The 19,746-nt window shown below is 40.3% G+C and overlaps 1 protein-coding gene across 1 annotated transcript; it reads right to left on the bottom strand.

The window, feature by feature from the left end:
• Positions 1-10,391: 10,391 nt before the first annotated feature.
• Positions 10,392-14,620, bottom strand: NKX2-8 (NK2 homeobox 8). The gene is made up of 2 exons (XM_039351950.1): positions 14,464-14,620; positions 10,392-10,993 (listed from the first exon to the last, which is right to left on the bottom strand). The coding sequence occupies exons 1-2, from the start codon at positions 14,618-14,620 to the stop codon at positions 10,473-10,475; spliced, it is 678 nt and encodes a 225-aa protein (XP_039207884.1). The 3' UTR covers positions 10,392-10,472.
• Positions 14,621-19,746: the final 5,126 nt, after the last annotated feature.

Here is a 19,746-nt window from a genome sequence, read left to right as displayed (position 1 = left end):
GAATTCCTCCACAACAGACAAAGAAGAGAACAACAAATGACACAACGTTGTATGTCATTCCATACACTGCAGGGAAATCTGAAAAACTCGGGAGGATCTTCAGCCAACAAAACATACATGCACACTTAAACCCCAGAATTTTCCACCCCAAGAATAAAACATCCCGACGCAAACTGTCACAAAGTATATTTGGTGCAAAAACAACATTGTGCATCACCAAAATTACACAGTGCCTACAGTGAAGCAGATGGCAACATTGTGCTTTGGGACTGCTTTTCTTCAGCTGAATGGAGCTTTAGCCAAGGTGGAGGGAATTATGAACAATTCCAAATAGCAGTCAACTTCGGCACAAAACCTGCATTCAGGCCTCTGCTAAAATGCTGAAGATAAAGAGGAATTTCACCTTTCAACACAAGGACCCGAAACATACCTCCAAATCAACAAAAGAATGACTTCAGCAGAAGAAGATCAAAGTTTTGGAATGGCTCAGGCAAAGCCTGGATCTGAATCCAATTGAAATCTGTGGGAACAATACACCAACTACACCAACTACAAGACGAAAGTGGAACAGTACAATATAGATGGGAAGAAAAAAAGAAAATAATACAAAATTTCTTTTCAAAGCTATACCATCAGGAAGATATAGCAGATGATAAAGTCAAACAATATATAGAGGCAGCAAAAATGAGCAAAATCACTGAAGAACAAAAGGAAATGTTAAATAGACCAATAACTGCAATAGAATTAGAAACAGCATTGAAAAAACAAAAAAACAACAAATCACCAGGCCCAGATGGAATTCTGGTTGAGTTTTATAAAAATACACAAGTGTCACTATAATGGATAATGTTAGAGATTTACAGTGAGGTGCTGGAAGAGGCGAAGATACCGACAACTTGGACTGAAGCAATCATCACCCTCATTCCTAAGGAAGACTCAGACCTACAACAAATTCAAAATTATAGACCGATTGCTTTACTGAATACAGATTATAAGACATTTACAACAATAATAGCAGAAAGGATTAAAAAAATTGAATAACTACATCCACCCAGATCAAAATGGATTTTTACCAGGACAACAAATAAAAAATAATATGAGGATAATACTGAACACTTTAGAATTTTATGAAGTCCATCCTGAAAGACAAGCTACACTGTTTTTTCTTGATGCCCAGAAGGCATTTGATAATCTGAATTGGAATTTTATTATAACACAATTGTACTATAAGGATTTTGGGACAAAATTTGGAAAGATGGTTGAGAAAATATATACTAAACAAACAGCTAGAGTAATTATAAATGAAGAAATGACAGAAAAAATTGATATAACCAAAGGAGTAAGACAAGGATGCCCACTTTCCCCTCTTCTATTTATTTATTTATTTATTTATTTTAATTTAATAATTTTATTTGGCCATACCCAGAAACAGCTTGCATTTCAAAGAAAATTAAATAAGTCAAGAAATGATATAGTTCCTGATTGTAAATTGTGTAGAAGCTTCACATGGGAACAATGGTTACTGACTTAAAGTACAAACTATTTCATCAGAAATGAATGACAATATAGTTACTTTTAAAAGGGACACAATTTTATCATTAGAAATACTCCTTACAAAAATCAGAGAAGACCAAGAAATAAAGGGTTTAAAAATTAAGGAGAAAGAATATAAGGTCCAGGCCTTCGCTGATGATTTGGTATTTATTTTGGAAGATCCATTAGAAACCGGCTTTAAATTGATTCAAAAAATAAAAAAAATTGGTGAGGTAGCCGGCCTTAAGATTAATAAGAATAAATCCAAATTAATAACTAAAAATCTTACAAAGGCACAGGAAAGTGAACTGGAAGATAAAACAAAGATAAGTATAACCAAGAAAATAAAATATTTAGGGATCTGGCTTACAGCGAAATGTTCCTCGATTAAGGAGGACAATTATGATAAAGTAGTACACCAGATAAAAAAAGATTTAGAAAATTGGGAAAATTTGCAAATTTCATTTTTAGGAAGGACCGCTACGGTCAAAATGAATGTATTGCCAAAAATATTATTTCTGTTCCAGGTAATTCCAATAAAATTAGGGAAAACATTCTTTCAAGAATTAAATAAATTGGTCACTAAATTTATATGGCAAAGGAAAAAACCTAGGATTAAATTAAAACTCTTGCAACATATGAAAGATAAAGGGGGACTGGCGTTACCAGAGTGGGAAATATACTACCAAGCATCAAGCTTAACTTGGTTAAAAGATTGGATGGATTTGAAAAATACTAGAGTTTTAACAATAGAAGGACATGACTTGCAAGCAGGGTGGCATGCAATCCTATGGGACGAAAAACATAAAATACACAGATACTTTCAAAGACACATAGTTAGGCATGTATTGCTACAGACTTGGGAAAAAATAAAACAAAAACTTTATATAAGAATTCCAATGTGGTTATCCCCAACAGAAGCTCTGAAATACCCAAACCTACTGGATATAAATAAGATAATTAGATACAAGGAATTAGTAAATGAACAGAGAAATCTGAAAACAAAACAAGAATTGGAACAAGATATTGGCAGAGAGATTGACTGGTGGACATTTACACAAATTCAATCTAAATATACAGAGGACAAAAAATTATATGAAATACAAAAAGAACTGCAAGGATTGGATAAAATTATACATGGAACAGAAATAAAATTAATTAGCAATTTATACAAATACCTATTGAGATATAAAATGGAAGACAAGGTTGTCAAAGACACAATGATTAGATGGGCAAAATTTTGGGGATATAATATAGAATTGGAGAAATGGGAAAAAATATGGGAAATAAACATAAAATTGACTATGTCAGCGGCATTCAAGGAAAACCAGTTGAAGATGTTTTACAGATGGCATCTTCCACCAGCAAAGCTTGCCAAGATGTTCCAGAACAATTTGCCAACATGCTGGAAATGTAAAAAAGTACATGGAACATATTATCATTTATGGTGAACATGCCCAGTTGCGAAAAAATATTGGACTACAATAAGAAGATGGATCGAAGAAATAATAGACCAACCTGTGGACTGGAAACCAGAGATCTTTTTGCTGGGTATTTTAAACAGAACATATAGTAAAGAAATATGGTACTTAATTTTACATATAATAACAGTGGCAAGAATAGCATATGCGCAGTGCTGGAAAAATGAGAATATACCATCAGAGGAAGAAGTGATAAGAAAAATCCTGGACTGTGCTGAAATGGACAAATTAACAAAAGAGATAAAAGAAAAGGAAGACACAGAGTACTATCTAACATGAAACAAGTGGTATGATTGGTGGGAGACTAGAAATAATAGAGGAGAATAAATATGGAAAGGTCAAAAGTGAAAATATGTGTATAATAATGTATAATAATAATAATATGAATTATTCTTAGTAAGAAGTAGAGTATGAAGGAAGAAAAATGTAAATAAAAAACAACGGGGCAATAAGGACAAATATTCTAAAGAAATCTAAGGGGGAGAAATGTAAATAATAGAAGATTATCGTTAAGTAATCGCTGTTAAAAGGGGGGGAGGAGTATATACTGTGTATGTATGTGTGTTTTGTTTTGTTTTGTTGGTTTAAAAATAATATATATATATATAAAAAGAAAATCTGTGGGATGACCTGAAGATGCTGTGCACAGGAGACGGCCTTGCAATCTGACAGATTTGGATCGCTTTTGCAAAGAAAAGTGGGCAAAGATTCCCAAGGCAAGATGTGCCATCCTGATAGGCTCCTATCCCAAATGACTGAAATCTGTCATAAAGTCAAAAGGTGCTTCAATAAAGTATTCCTTTAAGGCTGTAAATCAGGGGTCTTCAAACTTGGCCCTTTTATGACTTGTGGACTTAACTTCCAGAATTCCTCAGCCAAGCACAAGTCCACAAGTCATAAAAGGGCCAAGTTTGAAGACCCCTATTGTAAATCTTTATGCATTTACATTATTCTAGGTTTTTTTTAGTTATTATTCCCCTAAAGATTTTAGTTTGTTGTTCAATTGAATTGTATAGTTTATATGTTATATTAAAGATGAAGAAAATTCGGGAGTGATTTATCTTGGTCTGATTTTTTTTACATATCAAAAACCTGGCATTTTAACAGAGGTGTGTAGATTTTCTATATCCATTGTAGTTACCTAATTTATGCATACTTAAAAGAAATGGGGTAATACTAAAACACACAGGTATGGGAGCACAAGTTCCTATAGATTTGAGCACAAACATCTCTCATTTTACAAATTTAGCATCACATTTATTTCAGTATTTTGGCTGAATTATAGCCTGCCAAGATTCTTTAAAATCTTTCAAATAGAACATTATTGTAAATGCAACAACTGATAGAATCCTGCTGTCTTGACTAGTGTCTTTTTAAAGTAGTTTACACAGATTGTGTGTGTGTGTTATTCAGTGATTCTTGTGCACAGGAATGATCAGCTGCCACAGAAAGATTACTCCTTGCTTCACATGCAAAGCTTTTCAGCGGAATTAGTGCACACATTTAGTTGAATATCTTATCTTCCACTTAAAGAAGCAGCAGAGAAATCATACTTGTGTGAAACTGCTCTTCCAGGGATAATTTCACTCCCTATGGCCTACAGTATGATCCTATGGATTTCAGTGTTACATTCTCCATTTGGCTGTATCCACAAAGATGAACCACATACATTTTTAAAAATAGCATAACAACTGCCACTGCACAAATTCCATTCCATGTTAAATTGTCTTCCCTAATCTGGTTCTTTCTTTATAGTTCCCATCATATCCAACCAACATGGTTGTTCCACATGCTGGCTAAGCATGATGGGATTTGCAATGTCTCAAGAAAAGCTAATAAAGAGTCAAGGGTTCCCTTCTTTCAACCGCCTTGTGTTTGCTATGTTTGCTGTACATTACAGCATATGGACAGATAGAATTATATTGTGGCAGTTTCTGTTCTGTTAAAATAATAGCAGAGCTTTATAAAGTCAACTGGCTTCTCTGAGAATCCTGCAAACTGCAGAGAAAACATTTTAAAAAAAAAATCAGGGCTGAGTTGCAAAACTCCTCGTGGAGGGAGAGAACAGTCTTGATTTGAAGAGCCCTTTCTGACACTTACCTTTAATAGCACAAGAATCCATACAACAGATTCAATATCTGGGAACTCTAACGCCATGTGAAGAAAACCCAGACTTTGGTTTCTTTCCACAGCAGCACAGCCCTGTTGCACTGCTGTCTTCTCATTTTGGAGCATCCTAGAACAGTGGTTCTCAACCTTTTTAATGCCGTGACCCCCCAACTGGTCATAAGTCGAGGACTACTCAACCGGTCGTAAGTCGAGGACTACTCAACTGGTGCAGCACTGTTTGCAGAATGGGACTTTTGGCGGGCTCAGCAGGGCAGAGACAGCCTGGACAATTCCTATTGGCTTTTGAAAGCCAATAGAATTAGACTCTATTCAAGAGAGTCTATTCTATTGGCTTTCAAAAGCCAATAGAATAAAAGGGAGTAGCACAGCTAAGGAAAAGGGGAAAAAATGGCGGACTGCGTTGTTTGGCGACCCCCGTGAAATGGTCGTTCGACCCCAAATGGGGTCCCGACCCACAGGTTGAGAACCACTGTCCTAGAAGAAATGCTTCAGCAAGAACACACTTTCAACGCTGCTGCCGTTGTTATTAGCTGTTCTGTTCCTCTTCATCACTGTTGCCACTTTCCCAGTTTAAGATATGATTATTGTGTGTCTCAGATGGGAATGCTAAAGAGCTAGGGGAAACCTCTCCCTCTTTGTAGTTGGGAATGCATACTCTTTAGAATTGTAGGTCTAAGCCAGGGGTAGGCAGCCTTGGCTCTTTTATGACTCGTGGACTTCAACTCCCAGAATTCCTGAGCCAGCATGGAATTCTAAAACCAAATGCTCACCTCAGAACATCTTTCTTTCAGAGAAACTGGAACATTCTGTTATGAGGGTCATCTAAGCTGGATGAAGGGGGAAAAAAAGACTTCCTTCCAGTATCTTCTATACAAGGAAAAAGTATCTGGGGCCCAAGAACAGAGTATCCCCACCAGGGAAGCCCACCTGCTACATACAATCTGTATTTACTCTTCCTGCATCATGTTAAATTATGTTTCATCATAACTATGTATTGTTCACTAAGTCACACTACCCTTGTTCACATATAACATATTAAACCATAACATCCACAAAGGCTGCCTTCACACATTCACACAATGTACTAAATCAAAACTGAAGCACCTTTGATTTTCCCTCACAATATAAGCAAGTCTCCTTTTTTTCCTCCACACAAAAATCAGTATCTTTTCTTCACTTAGAGGACATTATTTTATGCAGAATGCAAATACACTTCTTTTCTTTCATAAGGTTCAGGTTGTTTACTGAACAAGGGGATCTGAAGGAGGAGGGGTAACACGCCCCCCCCCATGACCAAGCTAGCTATTCAGCTTATCTGATTGAGCTCCCAGTCTATCTTCCAGTCTGTTTCTGAAAATAACATCCCTCTGTATCACCCACACATACACATCCTTGCAATCATATGTTGGAGGGGTGTGTGTGCTTTATGATACAAATTTGATAATCTCCTCAGCCCACTGGTATGGTTCTAATTTAAGCTGTAAGACCATAAAATTCGAGCTCTTTGTTTTCCTGAAGGCCACAAGATTTTCAAAAGATACCATTGTGCTGCCCAAAGCCCATAAAGTTGTCACTAGGCACTGATTAAACAGTCCTGAATTGAAACAATGCGGATTTTGTCTAGGTCCTTTTCAGACACCACAATGTCCTTTTCAACCTCTGAGACAAAGGGAGGTTTAAGTAGCAGATTCTCTTAGAGATTCTTCTGAGATAAAGCCAACCATATGGAAAGCAAGGTGGCCAGCAGCTGAGACCATAACATGAAAAAAAATTTAAAAAGGAGGAAGGAGGATAAAAAGAAAAACAGGTCACAACAGGACTGTCCACCATCCCAATTGCTGTCCCTCAAGGATCTTCTAGAGACACACAATGGGGCCCAATAACACAACCATCACAAATCTTCCCCAAGGGTGGATTCAAAAGATATAGTCAAAGATATCAGCAAAATCCACAGGGTAGGAAGAGGAAAGCTTGCAAGGATCGGTACTGTAGAATCAACACCCAGGGGCCACTGTGGCCTTCTTCATCTCCAGCTAATGTCCCCTTGCTAGCTGCGAATCTTGAGAGTGATATTGCCCAACGAAGTTGGAAAGTACCAAATTGGGGAGAACAATCTAAATTATACCGCCAAAGCAAGAGGAGTCCTTGAAGACAGGCCTATTTCACATGATATGCTTCAAAAACAGTGGAGTGGGAATGGAGGCCTTCCAGGGATTGCTAAACTATGAGTCCCAGCTCCTAGAATCTCACACCAGTGTTTAGGGATGGTGGGAACTTTTAGTTCTGCGATGTTGAAAAGCCCATTAACCATCAGTTCCCCCATCTCAGAACTACTTGAAGGTAAACAACACATGTACATATGCACACACATTTTCCTTTGTAAACTATAAAGGAGAGTCAGGTTTTGGCTTCTTCTAACATTTTCCTTAGCCTGAACTCTGAATTTCCAAGGGGTGTGTAGCAAAGCAAGGACCTACTATAGTTGTACAGCATAACCATCAAAAAGAAAAAAGAGAAAAGTATGTTTTTAGTAGATGGCCCTAAAACCAGTCTCCTCCACCAGGGGATCTGGTAGAAGGAAACTCAGGTTATCACCATTTGTGATGGTGTCTAAATATTTCCTAATTAAATTGTTAAGGATCATTGTGTATAGTTCTCAAACCATTATCAAAGGCCAAGGTCAGCATATTCAACGGAAAGTAGTATTGGATGTTAATGTCTTGGATTTTTTTTAATGCTGTTATTTTAAGTAATAATCAACAGCATAATTTCAATTGCATAAAATGAACATTACAAAATGTTTCAAACTTTCCATCTTCAGTTGAATCAGTTGAGGAGTAAAAAAATATCAAATTGCAATTTTTATTATGGCATAAGGAAGGACATGTCTGGTCTTTTAATGGAATTCAGAAATAAATTTCAATCTCAAATTTCTTTTTAAGGAAGTCTGGTTATTGGAGATTCCCAAGAACAAACTACCTTTCACAGTGTAGTATATGATATGGTCCTAAATTTCTGACAAAGCATTAATCATCATTACTTATTCTTAGCACATCTGGTGCACAATCCCTTTCAAGGATGTCATTTTCAGTGGGATATATATAAGTTTCCAAGTTAAATTACTGAGATCTTTCCAAACTGCTGGATCCCAAGGATCTTGGGCCAGACTGGGCCAGGAGATTGCTTTACATAAATGCAATATTTATCAAAATTCCCAATGCTAAAGTTGACCTATTCCTTTCATTAAATTCATTCTGCAGCAATATTTTTCAGACTATTTATATCATTCTCAATAATAAAATCATCCTGAATGTTCATCCTAAGCAGCAGCTTTGTCTGGATACATCCACATAGTAAACCCAACAGCAATCCCATGTATTAATATGGCCATTATTTCACAGTACCAGGAACAGAGAATGGGAAGGAAGAAGTCGTATTCTAAGGAAATTGTGGCAGCCTCAGGTCCCTGCCCTGCTCTCACACAACAGATTTGAGTTCAGCTACACAGATGGTCCCTAGGATCACTACTGTATGGGGGGAAAGCTGTTGGAACCAACAAGGAAGCAGAAAAGGGTAGATCCTTCTCTCAGATGCTTGTCCTCCAATATTCAATCTCTTTCCCCCTAAGGTTGAAATAGATATTTGTAAGCAACTATAATCTATCCCCAGCTAACAGAAGTATTGGAATTTGCACCACCTTCATTAGGGCTGAAAATTGTTGAATTAATTCCCAGAATTCTGAATCTCCAGGGAACCCAGTTGAAAAATTGCACACCTAATGTGCAAGAGGATTTTGGAAGGGTAGCAGTAATAAACTAGTGTTGTTAAACCAGCCTAGCCATTATGGTAGTAAGGTCTGATTGACAAAGACAGCCTTCATTTCACCACAATGAGGCAACACTTTCAATCACTAATACCAACTGGAAATGACTCAAAATTGGGTTTCTTTGAATTAAATTTCTGAAGACCATAGCTGATTTCATCAGATTTCAAACTGTACTTGTGTATGCGTATGTAGTTTCCAGGAACTGAGCTGGATCAGGATGAGTCTTTATTTTATTTATTTATTCGATTGTGTGCCACCCATCTTGTCTAAAATTTATTTACTTTTGTGTCACAGCAGGTTGTACATTTGGTATTTATTTACCATTTAAACTCTGGCACCAACTTTGTACTCACCAATTGGACTTTAATCCACAAAATTTGTTGAGGAACACATTTGTTACAGTGCATAACTATTCAGAGAGAAGAACCCTTTAAGTTCAGTGAGGTTTACTTCTGGGAAGATGTAGGACCTCATTGTATTGAACAAAATAGCACAAAGCATTTCTAAGGAGTTTGAACCAATCATCTGAATGCATGTTTTTTAAATCTCCTCTCTTCCACTATGATCACACAAATACCTTCTGATGGCAGCTTCTGAACCCACCAAAGACACTAATTTCCAGCAACCCCCATGAGTAGAATTATTAAAAAAAAAACTATGTCCAACCCAGATTGCTCTTTATCTGCTGCACTTCAGTTGAAATGCAACTGGTTCTTTATGTAGGTTTTCCTAGATTCTTAAAACAAAAGGCCAAAAGGAAGGTTTGGCAGGTACTGTGCAGTCATCCAGTTTTCCCCCCTTCCAATTAGGCTTCCCTTCAAATCATTTTAGGTCCTAACTTCATTTTCTTCTATTCTATTAAGCAATCCAGGACAATTGTTCCTGGATGACAAATTCTCATTTCTCCTGTAAAAATATGCTTCTGAATTTGAAAGCCTTTACTGTTTTCTGAAAAGATGGATGTGTGCTGGAATTAACCTGGATGATCTCAAAGTTGCAACACTAAAATGCAATCCTCCATAAGCCTTCTTGGAAGTAACTGCCAGGGAGCCCTACACAGTGACAACACTTACTCCTGGATAAGCACAGGATTGTAACCTTTCGTCTCTGTTCTGTGCATTTACATAGAGGGCCTCTCTTTTTGCAACAAGGCTATATAGGCCACAGGAGTGGCAGTCCTGTTGAAATAACCATCTTACTTCCCTTTTCATCCTAAGACCTAAGCACATACTTGGGCATGAGTTCCATGTACGTAAAACTCAGCTGGAGACCCTTCCCAAGGAAATTGCATTGGATTCCCCCCCCCCTTTTTTTTTAAAGGCCTGAAATTCGCCAAATGTTTACTCTAAACTAGTTCTATTCGAGTCAAGGTCCCGAGAGCACCAAGCAAAAGTCCCCGTCGGGCTAGGGCGAAAGCCCGGGTATCTTCCTCAAAAAGGGAGCCGATCCATTTTTCCAGGGAGCCAGATGGCCCGCCAGCCGACCGGCCGTCAGGATCTTCCTCAGCCCCAGTTCCAGGATACTAAGGAAGGCGGCGCTAAGTGCTGGTAGGCGGGAAAAAGGCCCAGGGAGGACGTTGGCGGGAATGCCGAACAGCCGGGCAGATTGTACGCTGCTTGGGGCCCGACGGGGTTTCGCGAGGGGGTCCCGCCGCTGCAGCTTTGACAGGCCTTGCCGTCCCGCACCAGCACCGGCACCACCACCCGTCGCATGAGGGGCGGGCCGTTCCCGGCGCTGCCCCGCTCGCCGCCCTTGGCGCGCTTCATCTTGTACCGGTGGTTCTGGAACCAGATCTTGACCTGGGTGGGCGTCAGGCGCAGCAAGTGCGCCAGCTGCTCCCGCTCTGGCGCCGACAGGTAGCGCTGCTGCCGGAAGCGTCGCTCGAGAGCCAGCGTCTGTGCCTTGGAGAAGAGCACCCGCCGCTTCTTCTTCAGCTGCTCCTCCTCGTCTGCTTCCCGCGCTGCTTGCCGGGTCGAGGCGGCGCCCGGGTGCGGTCGGCTCTCGGCGCCGCTGTCGTCTGAAGCTGCGGGAGAGACCGGGACAGATTGGGCTATTGGCCTTAGTTTGCTTTTGAATACGAAGGGAAGGGAAGGGTTCTCGCAACATGCTAGAACAATACCTCCCCAACCTCCCCCCCCCACATACACATTATGGTTTTAGAGCCTAAGATCAGAAACGGAAACCCTTCAATAAATGGCCTCAAGTTTTGAAGGTGGCAGAGGGGAAGGGGGGGGGGAGGGAAAGATCGACAGCACTTACAAGATAGCGTAGGTACCCTGTGAAACATTTGAATGAACCCCTAAGAAAAAAACCTATTGTTTTCTCTGAAAATTTCTCAAATTCACTACTTTTTTTGAGAGGTCAATAGAGTTTTCTCTCCCCTCCCCGACCCCTTCCTTTATCTTTCACCTTCATCTACCCTTTTCTTAGTTTCTTGTTCAAATATCAGACCATTTAAAATGTCGCTTAGCGCTTGTTGTCTTTCCGTCTTGTTGGGGATTATTATCACTCTATACTAAAATCAGGTAATTGTCATATTTCGGGCAGAAGCTGAAACCTTTTCGAACGGGTGGACCTTGGTAGAAAGTGGAAGCGGATCGCGCAGCTCCGGATAGGCTGCTATTTCAACCTTAACTATACTTACGCTTTCATTCAGCGAAGTTTAAATCTAAAGAAAAATGCAGAGGACTGCAGTACTGTAATTTTTTTAAAAAAATTATTCCACCTTTATTAGCTTTATAAATAACTCTTTCAGCCTCTATTTTCCCCATAATACCATCCCTTTGGGCGGAGATCAGTGACTGGCCCAAAGTCACACGCTCTCTTTATCCAACGTTGTTCCTTATTATCGTTTTTTGTCAACAGCTGTGTGAAAATCTGAATATACATGCGCATACATATGAATATACATCTAGCATGTAAATAAAATATTGCATGCCTATATAACTGAAGTTCAAAGGAAGAGAAGGAGGCACGGCTGCTTCAGTTTCCATTCCTGACGATTTTATAAGCTAAAACAGCCCAAAACCTTGCAGTATCTTCACAATGGCTTCCTATACCGATATACACACGAAAACTAAGTCTTATTGAACGTCCAATGGGTTTATTCCATAGCGTAAAATGAACACATGCATTGTAAACTGAGCAACAGCGGCGAAAAAAGTTGCCCATAAGAAAGAGCAGAATGAGAAAAAAATGTGCCCCAAGTGTGGAGCCTCTAATCTGCTCCGTGCTTCTAGAGAAGGGGGGGGGGAATCGGGGGAGGGTAGTAGTTTTTTGCCAGGAATATGCACGAACGACAGAAGGCTGTGCCGCTTGTGTTAGGAGATTCCTGTGTGTGGTGGGAGCCAATAGGTTTTTCTTTACCTCCAGACTGAGAAGAGAAACGTAGCGTCCCTCCCCACACACACACACACCGCATACCTAGCAACTGCATCCTCCCTTTCGAGCTTAGCTGCGAAAGAATCGAAGATATGGATATCAACTGGGGGGTGTCCAAAGGGAAGGAGACCCGGTCCCCGTATATATCGTGTCGGTATGTGAATACGCCTCATCTTTTTGAAAGGATGGGCTGCTAAATGCCAAGAAGGTAGAATAAGTGACTCGCGAATCACTTGTATTGTATGTTGCATGTTGCATGTTGTATGTATTTAATTATTTTATGTTGCGGGGGGTTAAGGTGAAAGCTAAAATGAAGCGGCCAGCCTTTATGGGTGCGATCCTCAACTCTCCACGAATTCCTGCTTGCTCTATTCTTGAACGCCACGGTTGATTCAGACAGGACAAGAGCCTGGCCTGAAAAGCAGGGCGCCTTCTGGAGCGACAGCCGCACCCGCGCCAAGAGCCGCTTCCAACTCTGGGGAGCCCATCTTCTAAAAACGAGACACTCCGAGGAGTTCACAACCTTAAACTGATGGGCAAAAGGAACCGAACCAGTTTTCTTGGATAGAACAAACCCCCACTATCAGTAAAGCTAATAATCCATTTTTACTTATGCCCTAACTCTTCTTTCGATTATCTAAAAAGTCGTATCGAATCCATAGCAGTATCCTATAAAACGGGGGGGGGGGAGAGGCGTTTGAATTAAAGCGAAGTTGCGCTCCAGGTGGCTGGAAAGAGAAGGAAACCCGTTCCTTAAGCAGGTACAACGAAAGAATTGTCCAGCCAAGAAGTTGGCTGAGTTCGGTAGAAAACTTAAAAGTGACTTAACTATCTTTGGAAGCAGAGGGCTTGCTGCCACTTTTTGCCAACAGGAATTGGGTTATTTTTATTAATAATTTATTTAATCACTGTTCCTGATCCTTCTTAATAACGGAAATAACTATCTTACATTCAAACATTGTGGAAATGTTTTAGGGAAATGTCATAAAGAAGGAGGGCGTAAAACAAAGCTAACATGCTGGACATGGCGTCATGATTACATTTTCTTCTGAAAGTATCCGAAATACATTTTGCAATTTAAAAAGAAAAAACCAACCCCGTGGAGGGAATTTGCAGAAGGAAAAGAGTTGCACCCACACATCTAATGGCTTTCACAAATACAAGCAGAATCTATCTATTCATAGTAACTAAAATTATGCTGGATTCAATAGGGTTGATGATGGTGATGGTTTCTTTTCAGTGGCTTATCCTCTAATAATATGGAAGTCTGTTTTAGCATTTATTTGTTCTCTCTCTCTCGTTCCCGTCCCACATAAAAGAATTGGAAGAATGTAATTAGAAAGAAGATGTCATAAAAGCTTTTACAAAATCTGTGGTTATTTAATAAGCCAGGATCCTGGTAGAGAAATTGATAATTTAAAAGTCCTTCAGTGAACAGTACACTGGGCCTGTATCTTTGTGTACCTGTAGGTAAAGGAATATTTAATTTTTGACTCTATTAGTTTGCCTAATGCGACATTTGTACATCATTCTGGGCTCTAATGAAACAGGCAAAACCAGGCTTCAACTTCACATCCTTAATAGCTTGCCACAAAAAAAGCCTATTCACAATATTTTTACTCCGTAAAATGTCAACATTTAAATTGCTTTCCTTCTTTGCGCCTGTTTCCTTCTGCCTGGAATGTGTGGGTGTGTGTGTGGGTGTATGTGTGTGGGTGTGGGTGTGGGTGTGGGTGAACAAAAAAGGGGGGAACTATTTTGTATATACACTATCTGTAATAGGCTTATCTCTCCTCACTTCTTATATAATCTTGATCTCTTTTCTTTTTTCTCTTTCCAGATGTATAAACATTACCAAGTGTTTTTTTTTTTTTTTGCTTTCTATAGAACGTGTTTCTTCAGTCAGGACGAGTTTCTCTGAGTTATTTACCTCCACTTCCAGCCCTCCAGATGTCCTGGATTATGCTCTACCTGTCAGTTTCATGTACCTCGCCTCTTTTCCTTCCTTCCTTCCTTCCTTCCTTCCTTCCTTCCTTCCTTCCTTCCTTCCTTCCTTCCTTCCTTCCTTCCTCCCCCCACCCACCCACCAACCTTCCCCATCTCCGCACTCACAGAGATAGTGGCTTTTTTCGGTTTCCATCCACGCTCGGAAGGGAGAAGCGGCAAAGCTTTCTGTCGGCTCCTGCCCCTCGCCGCCGCCGCCTCCTTCTGGCTCAGGTAAATCCAAGAGGCTCCGCACGGTGAAGCTTCCCCTGGCTAAGGTGGCCATGGCCGCGTCGGGCTGGCGGGGCAGAAGCTACTGGACCCCGGCCAGGCTCGGAGAGACGCTCATTCCGGCTTCCCCTCGGGCAGGAGATTAGTGTCGCTTACCTCGGGGGCGCCTGTTTATATCAACAGTCTTCCCCAACCGTAAACATTGGCTGCTTTCAACCGTCCCTGTCTATGAGCTGCTAAGATCCCTGAATTAGTCAAGTGCTAAAGCTCTAATGGGAGGCAAGGCGACCTCCTCCTCACCCCCCCCCCGCACCCACCCATCCACTTCTCTGTCCTCTCCTCCAGAGATTCACCCTCACCCTCCCAAACAGAGAGAGAAAGAGACCCCTCCCCGAAGCCAGCAGGAAGCGGCCTTCAGTATTACGGATTCTGTATGATTAGGCCAAAGTGGGGACAGATAATGGGGATTGTTCGCTCTGAATAACATCTTGGGTGGTATTTGGGGGGGGGGAAACCGCAGCCGCTCTCAGCAACCCCTCCACCCCTCTCCTCACCCACAAAGTGAATCCTTGCAGGATATCCGCAGCTTTGGTCCAAGGGGCTCGCTTGGAGATGCCTGGATTTCTCCCTGCTGCTTCATCCTATTCATGGAACCTATTTGCTTTTTTTCCCCTCTCTCTATTTGGAAAACACTCAAAGGGGGGAAGGTGCTGTTGCTAAGTACTTAGCATTTCTCCTCCTCCTCTTCTGCAAGGGGCTTGAGTCCTTCTCTTCACACCTAGATGCTGGGGCTTTAGCATCCCATTGCCCCTCGTCTCCCCCAGCCCAACCTACCAGATTGGCACCATCTTGTCTCAAATGAAGCAGTTTTCACCTGCCTTCACCAGGTCTGGGCTTCAGCAGCAAGCAGCAGTTGCTGGGACCCGTTTCTTGACAACTCCAGTTGAAACATTGACCTAGCAGCTGCACCCCTAGTCACTTGCAAGTGATTGCTGAGCTTTTGAACCAGAGCTCTGAGTGAGTCACCCCTGAATGAGTCCCCAATATTTGGGTCATTAAATAATCTGTGGATGCTGCACTTTTTCCTTTAGGGCTGAGAGGTGGGCTCCATTTCCAGGCAGGGCGGCCTTAGTGGAAGGAAACAACTGGGCCTCTGGGACTCATGAACACTGCTCGTAGGTAGTTCAGGCTCACTGATCTTACCTAGGAGGTGTGGCATGTGACACTGAGCAGAGCAAGCAAGACTTTTTTCTCAGGCACTGCCCTCCAGATGTTGTGGGACCATCCCTCTCACAATTTCCATGCCTGCATGCTCAGGAAGTCCTGTTTGGAAAGCTGGTTTACACGGTGTGGGAAATGGTCTCATTCTGGCCTCCACTACTAAGGAACAGAAAAACAATCCAGTTGAAATCCAATAATCCTGTTATAATCCATTTGCCCCCCCCCCCCACTTACCTAAAAAAAATGACAAAAAATGACACATTTTCCATAGGTAGTTGAAAATGTAGTTGTGTGGAGCTATTTTAGCCTCTCATTTGGCCTGGAGAGCATCAGTTCTCTGTCTGAGCCATCCCAATGGGAGAAGAAATGCCCCACCAAAACAAAACAGAACAAAACAAAACAAAACAAAACAACAAATCAATTCCTTTGAATACTGTGTTTTTCAAGTCAAAAGAGGCCTCATAACCAGCAAAACATCCTATTACCTATTATTTTAACTGAGAACCCTTGACAATATCAAAAGATTCAGACTATTTACAACTACCCTATATTGAAAACTTTTAGAAACTGGCCTTTACTTACATTTAACACTGAAACAATTGTAGGTGAGAGTGAAACTTCATTGTAAACACCTTGACATTCAAGTTTCTGCTGTGAGAATGAATGTGTTAGTGATACATTATTGCATTGTATTATCATTATAAATGTTATGCTGCATACACACATGCAGGGGCTGAATGTAATATATTAATTATAACCATTGGAATGGGATAGCTAACTGCTTTTTACTGATCCTTGTTGACTGATATATGCATTATCTAGTGCTGCATTATATTATATTGCATTGCATTGTAATTTTAAATACATTGTGAAAATATTAATTGCAATTATATTTGGAGTTCAGACAATAAGTTAGATAATTATTAATTAATTAACTACTTTTAGGAACCCCAGTTTTATTGTATTTTTAACAATCCAAGAGCTACTACTTCCATTATTTCTTAGAATAGTAGCTTTTCAGAAAGCATTTTATGTGACTGACTGACTCTACACATTGAGATGAGATAGATTACATGAGTTATTTTAGTTTTTCAAAGACCTCAACAACAGCAGTCCAGCGGTAAAGAATATTATTAACCAAATTATCTATCCAAGGGGTTTCAGACTTTAGACTTGCAAGATTGACTTTGTTGTGTTCCTAAGAATCTGGAGATCCACCCAACAGAGCCAGAAACACAAGGCATGGGGAAGCATCCTGAATCTTACATTAAATATGTAAGGGATGGCCAATATTTCCACACATAAATCCATTCCTGAATAGCCCAGAATTTCTTGATTTCTGCTGTTCAAGAATATTCAAGTACTGTAACCTGTGTTTACAATACATCCTTTTAATTCTGTGGGTTGGCTTTAAAACCATAAGTTTTATGTTGTTGTGGGGAAAATGGAAGAAGAAGGTGTGTATTCACCATCTTGAATTATTTATAAAAATACAAAAAGCAGTAAATAAATAAGTAAATAAAATAAGCAAGTAAATAAATAAATAAATAATTCTCTCTCTCTCTCTCTCTCTCTCTCTCTCTCTCCCTCGTTCTCTCCTAATAAGCAAAAAGAAAAATGAAAAACATTTGGCTACCAAATCGGTTGTCCTGCAGCTACCTGCCATCTTTATTTTGAATGCAACTCAAAATCTATTTAGAATCGTTGGAAATGTACAATTGTCTGGAAAAGAACAACAACAAAAAAAAGGGTTGGATCCGCTTGTACCTATCATGTAAAGGGGATGTTTGGGGATGGCAGTAAAAAAAACAGGCATAGAATTAGGTGTATCAGAATATTGGGGAAGATAGAGAGATGAAGTAGGAAAAATGGAGCAGAATGTAGGACACCCACAGAATGGGAGGAAGATTCAAGAAGATCCAGTTGTGAATGAAAAGGATGTAGAGACATCTTTGGGCTACCCCAATCATATAGAATACATACATGTTTAAGAATGCAACCTTAACGAGATGAGACCGCATCTCGTTGATACAATACTTTTTGTATATGGGCAGCAACCATAACCATAAACTCTAGGATGATTCTCTATTCTTGTTAGTAAGACCCTATTGCACCATAAAATAGGTATGACATGGATTTGTTCCATAAATTTCCATAAATTTGGCATAACATTACATCAAAGTTGTGCATATATTCCTTTTATTGATTGTACTATCTTTTGAAAATTTTAGTGGGTGAAGAATTGGGAACACATACATAACTTAAGTTTCATCATTACCACTTCACAGTTGTCCTAATGTACCTGGCTAGTGGACTCAGAATAAGGTGCACTAGGATGTCAAGATTTAAAGCAGTGTTTCCCAAACTTGACAATTTTAAGGCATGTGGACTTCAACTCCCAGAATTCCACAGCCAGCGTTGCTGGCTGTGGAATTCTGGGAGTTGAAGTCCTCATGCCTTAAAATTGTCAAGTTTGGGAAACACCGATTTAAAGTATAACATAAACGATGTAGGACTCCTGCCTTGAGATTTCAGAGTCCCTATTAGAAGACACAATAAGGATCTTTGTTTATGGTCAGGCTTAAAGAATGGCTGAATTGTGAGAAGTGGGGAAGGGGGGAGAGAATCTGGATCAGCAGGTAAAGCAGAGCTTTAGTCAAGAAGAGGGCTTTGAGAAGTCCTTCAAGAGACAGACAGGATGACAAAAGGGTAGGGAGGAGTCATTCTCCCAGGCGGCATGAATGAATGAATCCTCAAGAAGAGAATGCACCAAAAAAGAGAAAGGGTGAAAACATTGAAGAGGAATAGGAAGGAGAGCAGGAACAGCAGCAGCAGCAACAATAGCAACAGCAACAGCAACAATAACAACAACAACAAAGGATATAAATATAGGGGAGAAAAACCAGATGGCCAGTCAGATGAAATGAAATACTTGAATATAAAATTCATGGAGTCCCATAGCTTAAACAGATGTGCTGTATTTCAACAGAACACTGTCACAGACCCCTTGGACAGGAGCAAAGAAACTAGGTGGCACCTGTGAGATTTTGAAGCTGTTCTCATAGGCATGGGAGCATCAAGATCCAGAGAAGGATAAGACTCTGCAATCAATCCACATCTATTCAAAAAGCATTCCCAACTGGGCAGCTTTAATTTCACTGGTGCTTTGCAGACCTGCTGGACTTCAGTGGGCATCAGAGCCAATCAGCCTAGGCTCTTCTGTTTGGAAGCAATGGAAATTGTAGTCAAGTACATCCATGATGGGAAAAACTGAAGGATTCCGTATAGCTTGCTCCCAAGTAAATTTCCAGGGCAACAGCCTTTGCTGACTAAAGCAACACCTCTTACCAGATCGACAGATAATCTTGGCAGAATCATATGCTGGCTGTGCTGGCTAAGTGCCTTCATTGGAAGGATTGGGGAGGTGGTCATTTGGAGGTGATGATTTGCTGATTAAGACTCCATTTCCTAAAATACGGGGAGTTCTTACTGAAGCAGGTCTGGAGGATAAAGTGAAATAACTTGACGCGTTTTGTTTCCTGGCCAGGTTATGCAGAAAAAAATTAAAAAATAAATAAATATGGAATGTGAAAATGTATCTCAAAATTGAAATACAGTAAAGCCTTTGGAGAACATTGGGATTGCCAGAACATTCAGATGCTAGTAAGGGAAGAAAAGGACCTCATGTAACTTTCTACCAAGCGCATTTCCAGATCTCTTCTCCTTTCATTCAATGCTATTCAGTCCAAGAAATTGCCCAGACTAGAATCTTCTGCTTTACATAACCCTGCTTTTATAGAAGGCTGCTTTACTGAATTCTTCAGTAGTGATTTATACCCTCATTTACATGTATTTATAGCAGTGTTTCTCAACCTTGACAATTTTAAGGCATGTGGACTTCAACTCCCAGAATTCCACAGCCAGCAATGCTGGCTGTGGAATTCTGGGAGTTGAAGTCCA

The sequence above is a fragment of the Crotalus tigris genome, unplaced genomic scaffold (genome assembly GCF_016545835.1).
Source record: "Crotalus tigris isolate CLP2741 ecotype Arizona unplaced genomic scaffold, ASM1654583v1 scf7180000018371.15429387391:27106975, whole genome shotgun sequence".
Taxonomy (NCBI): domain Eukaryota; kingdom Metazoa; phylum Chordata; class Lepidosauria; order Squamata; family Viperidae; genus Crotalus; species Crotalus tigris.
The sequence above is the reverse complement of the archived record's forward strand: the minus strand, read 5'-3'. Positions and strand labels throughout refer to the sequence as shown.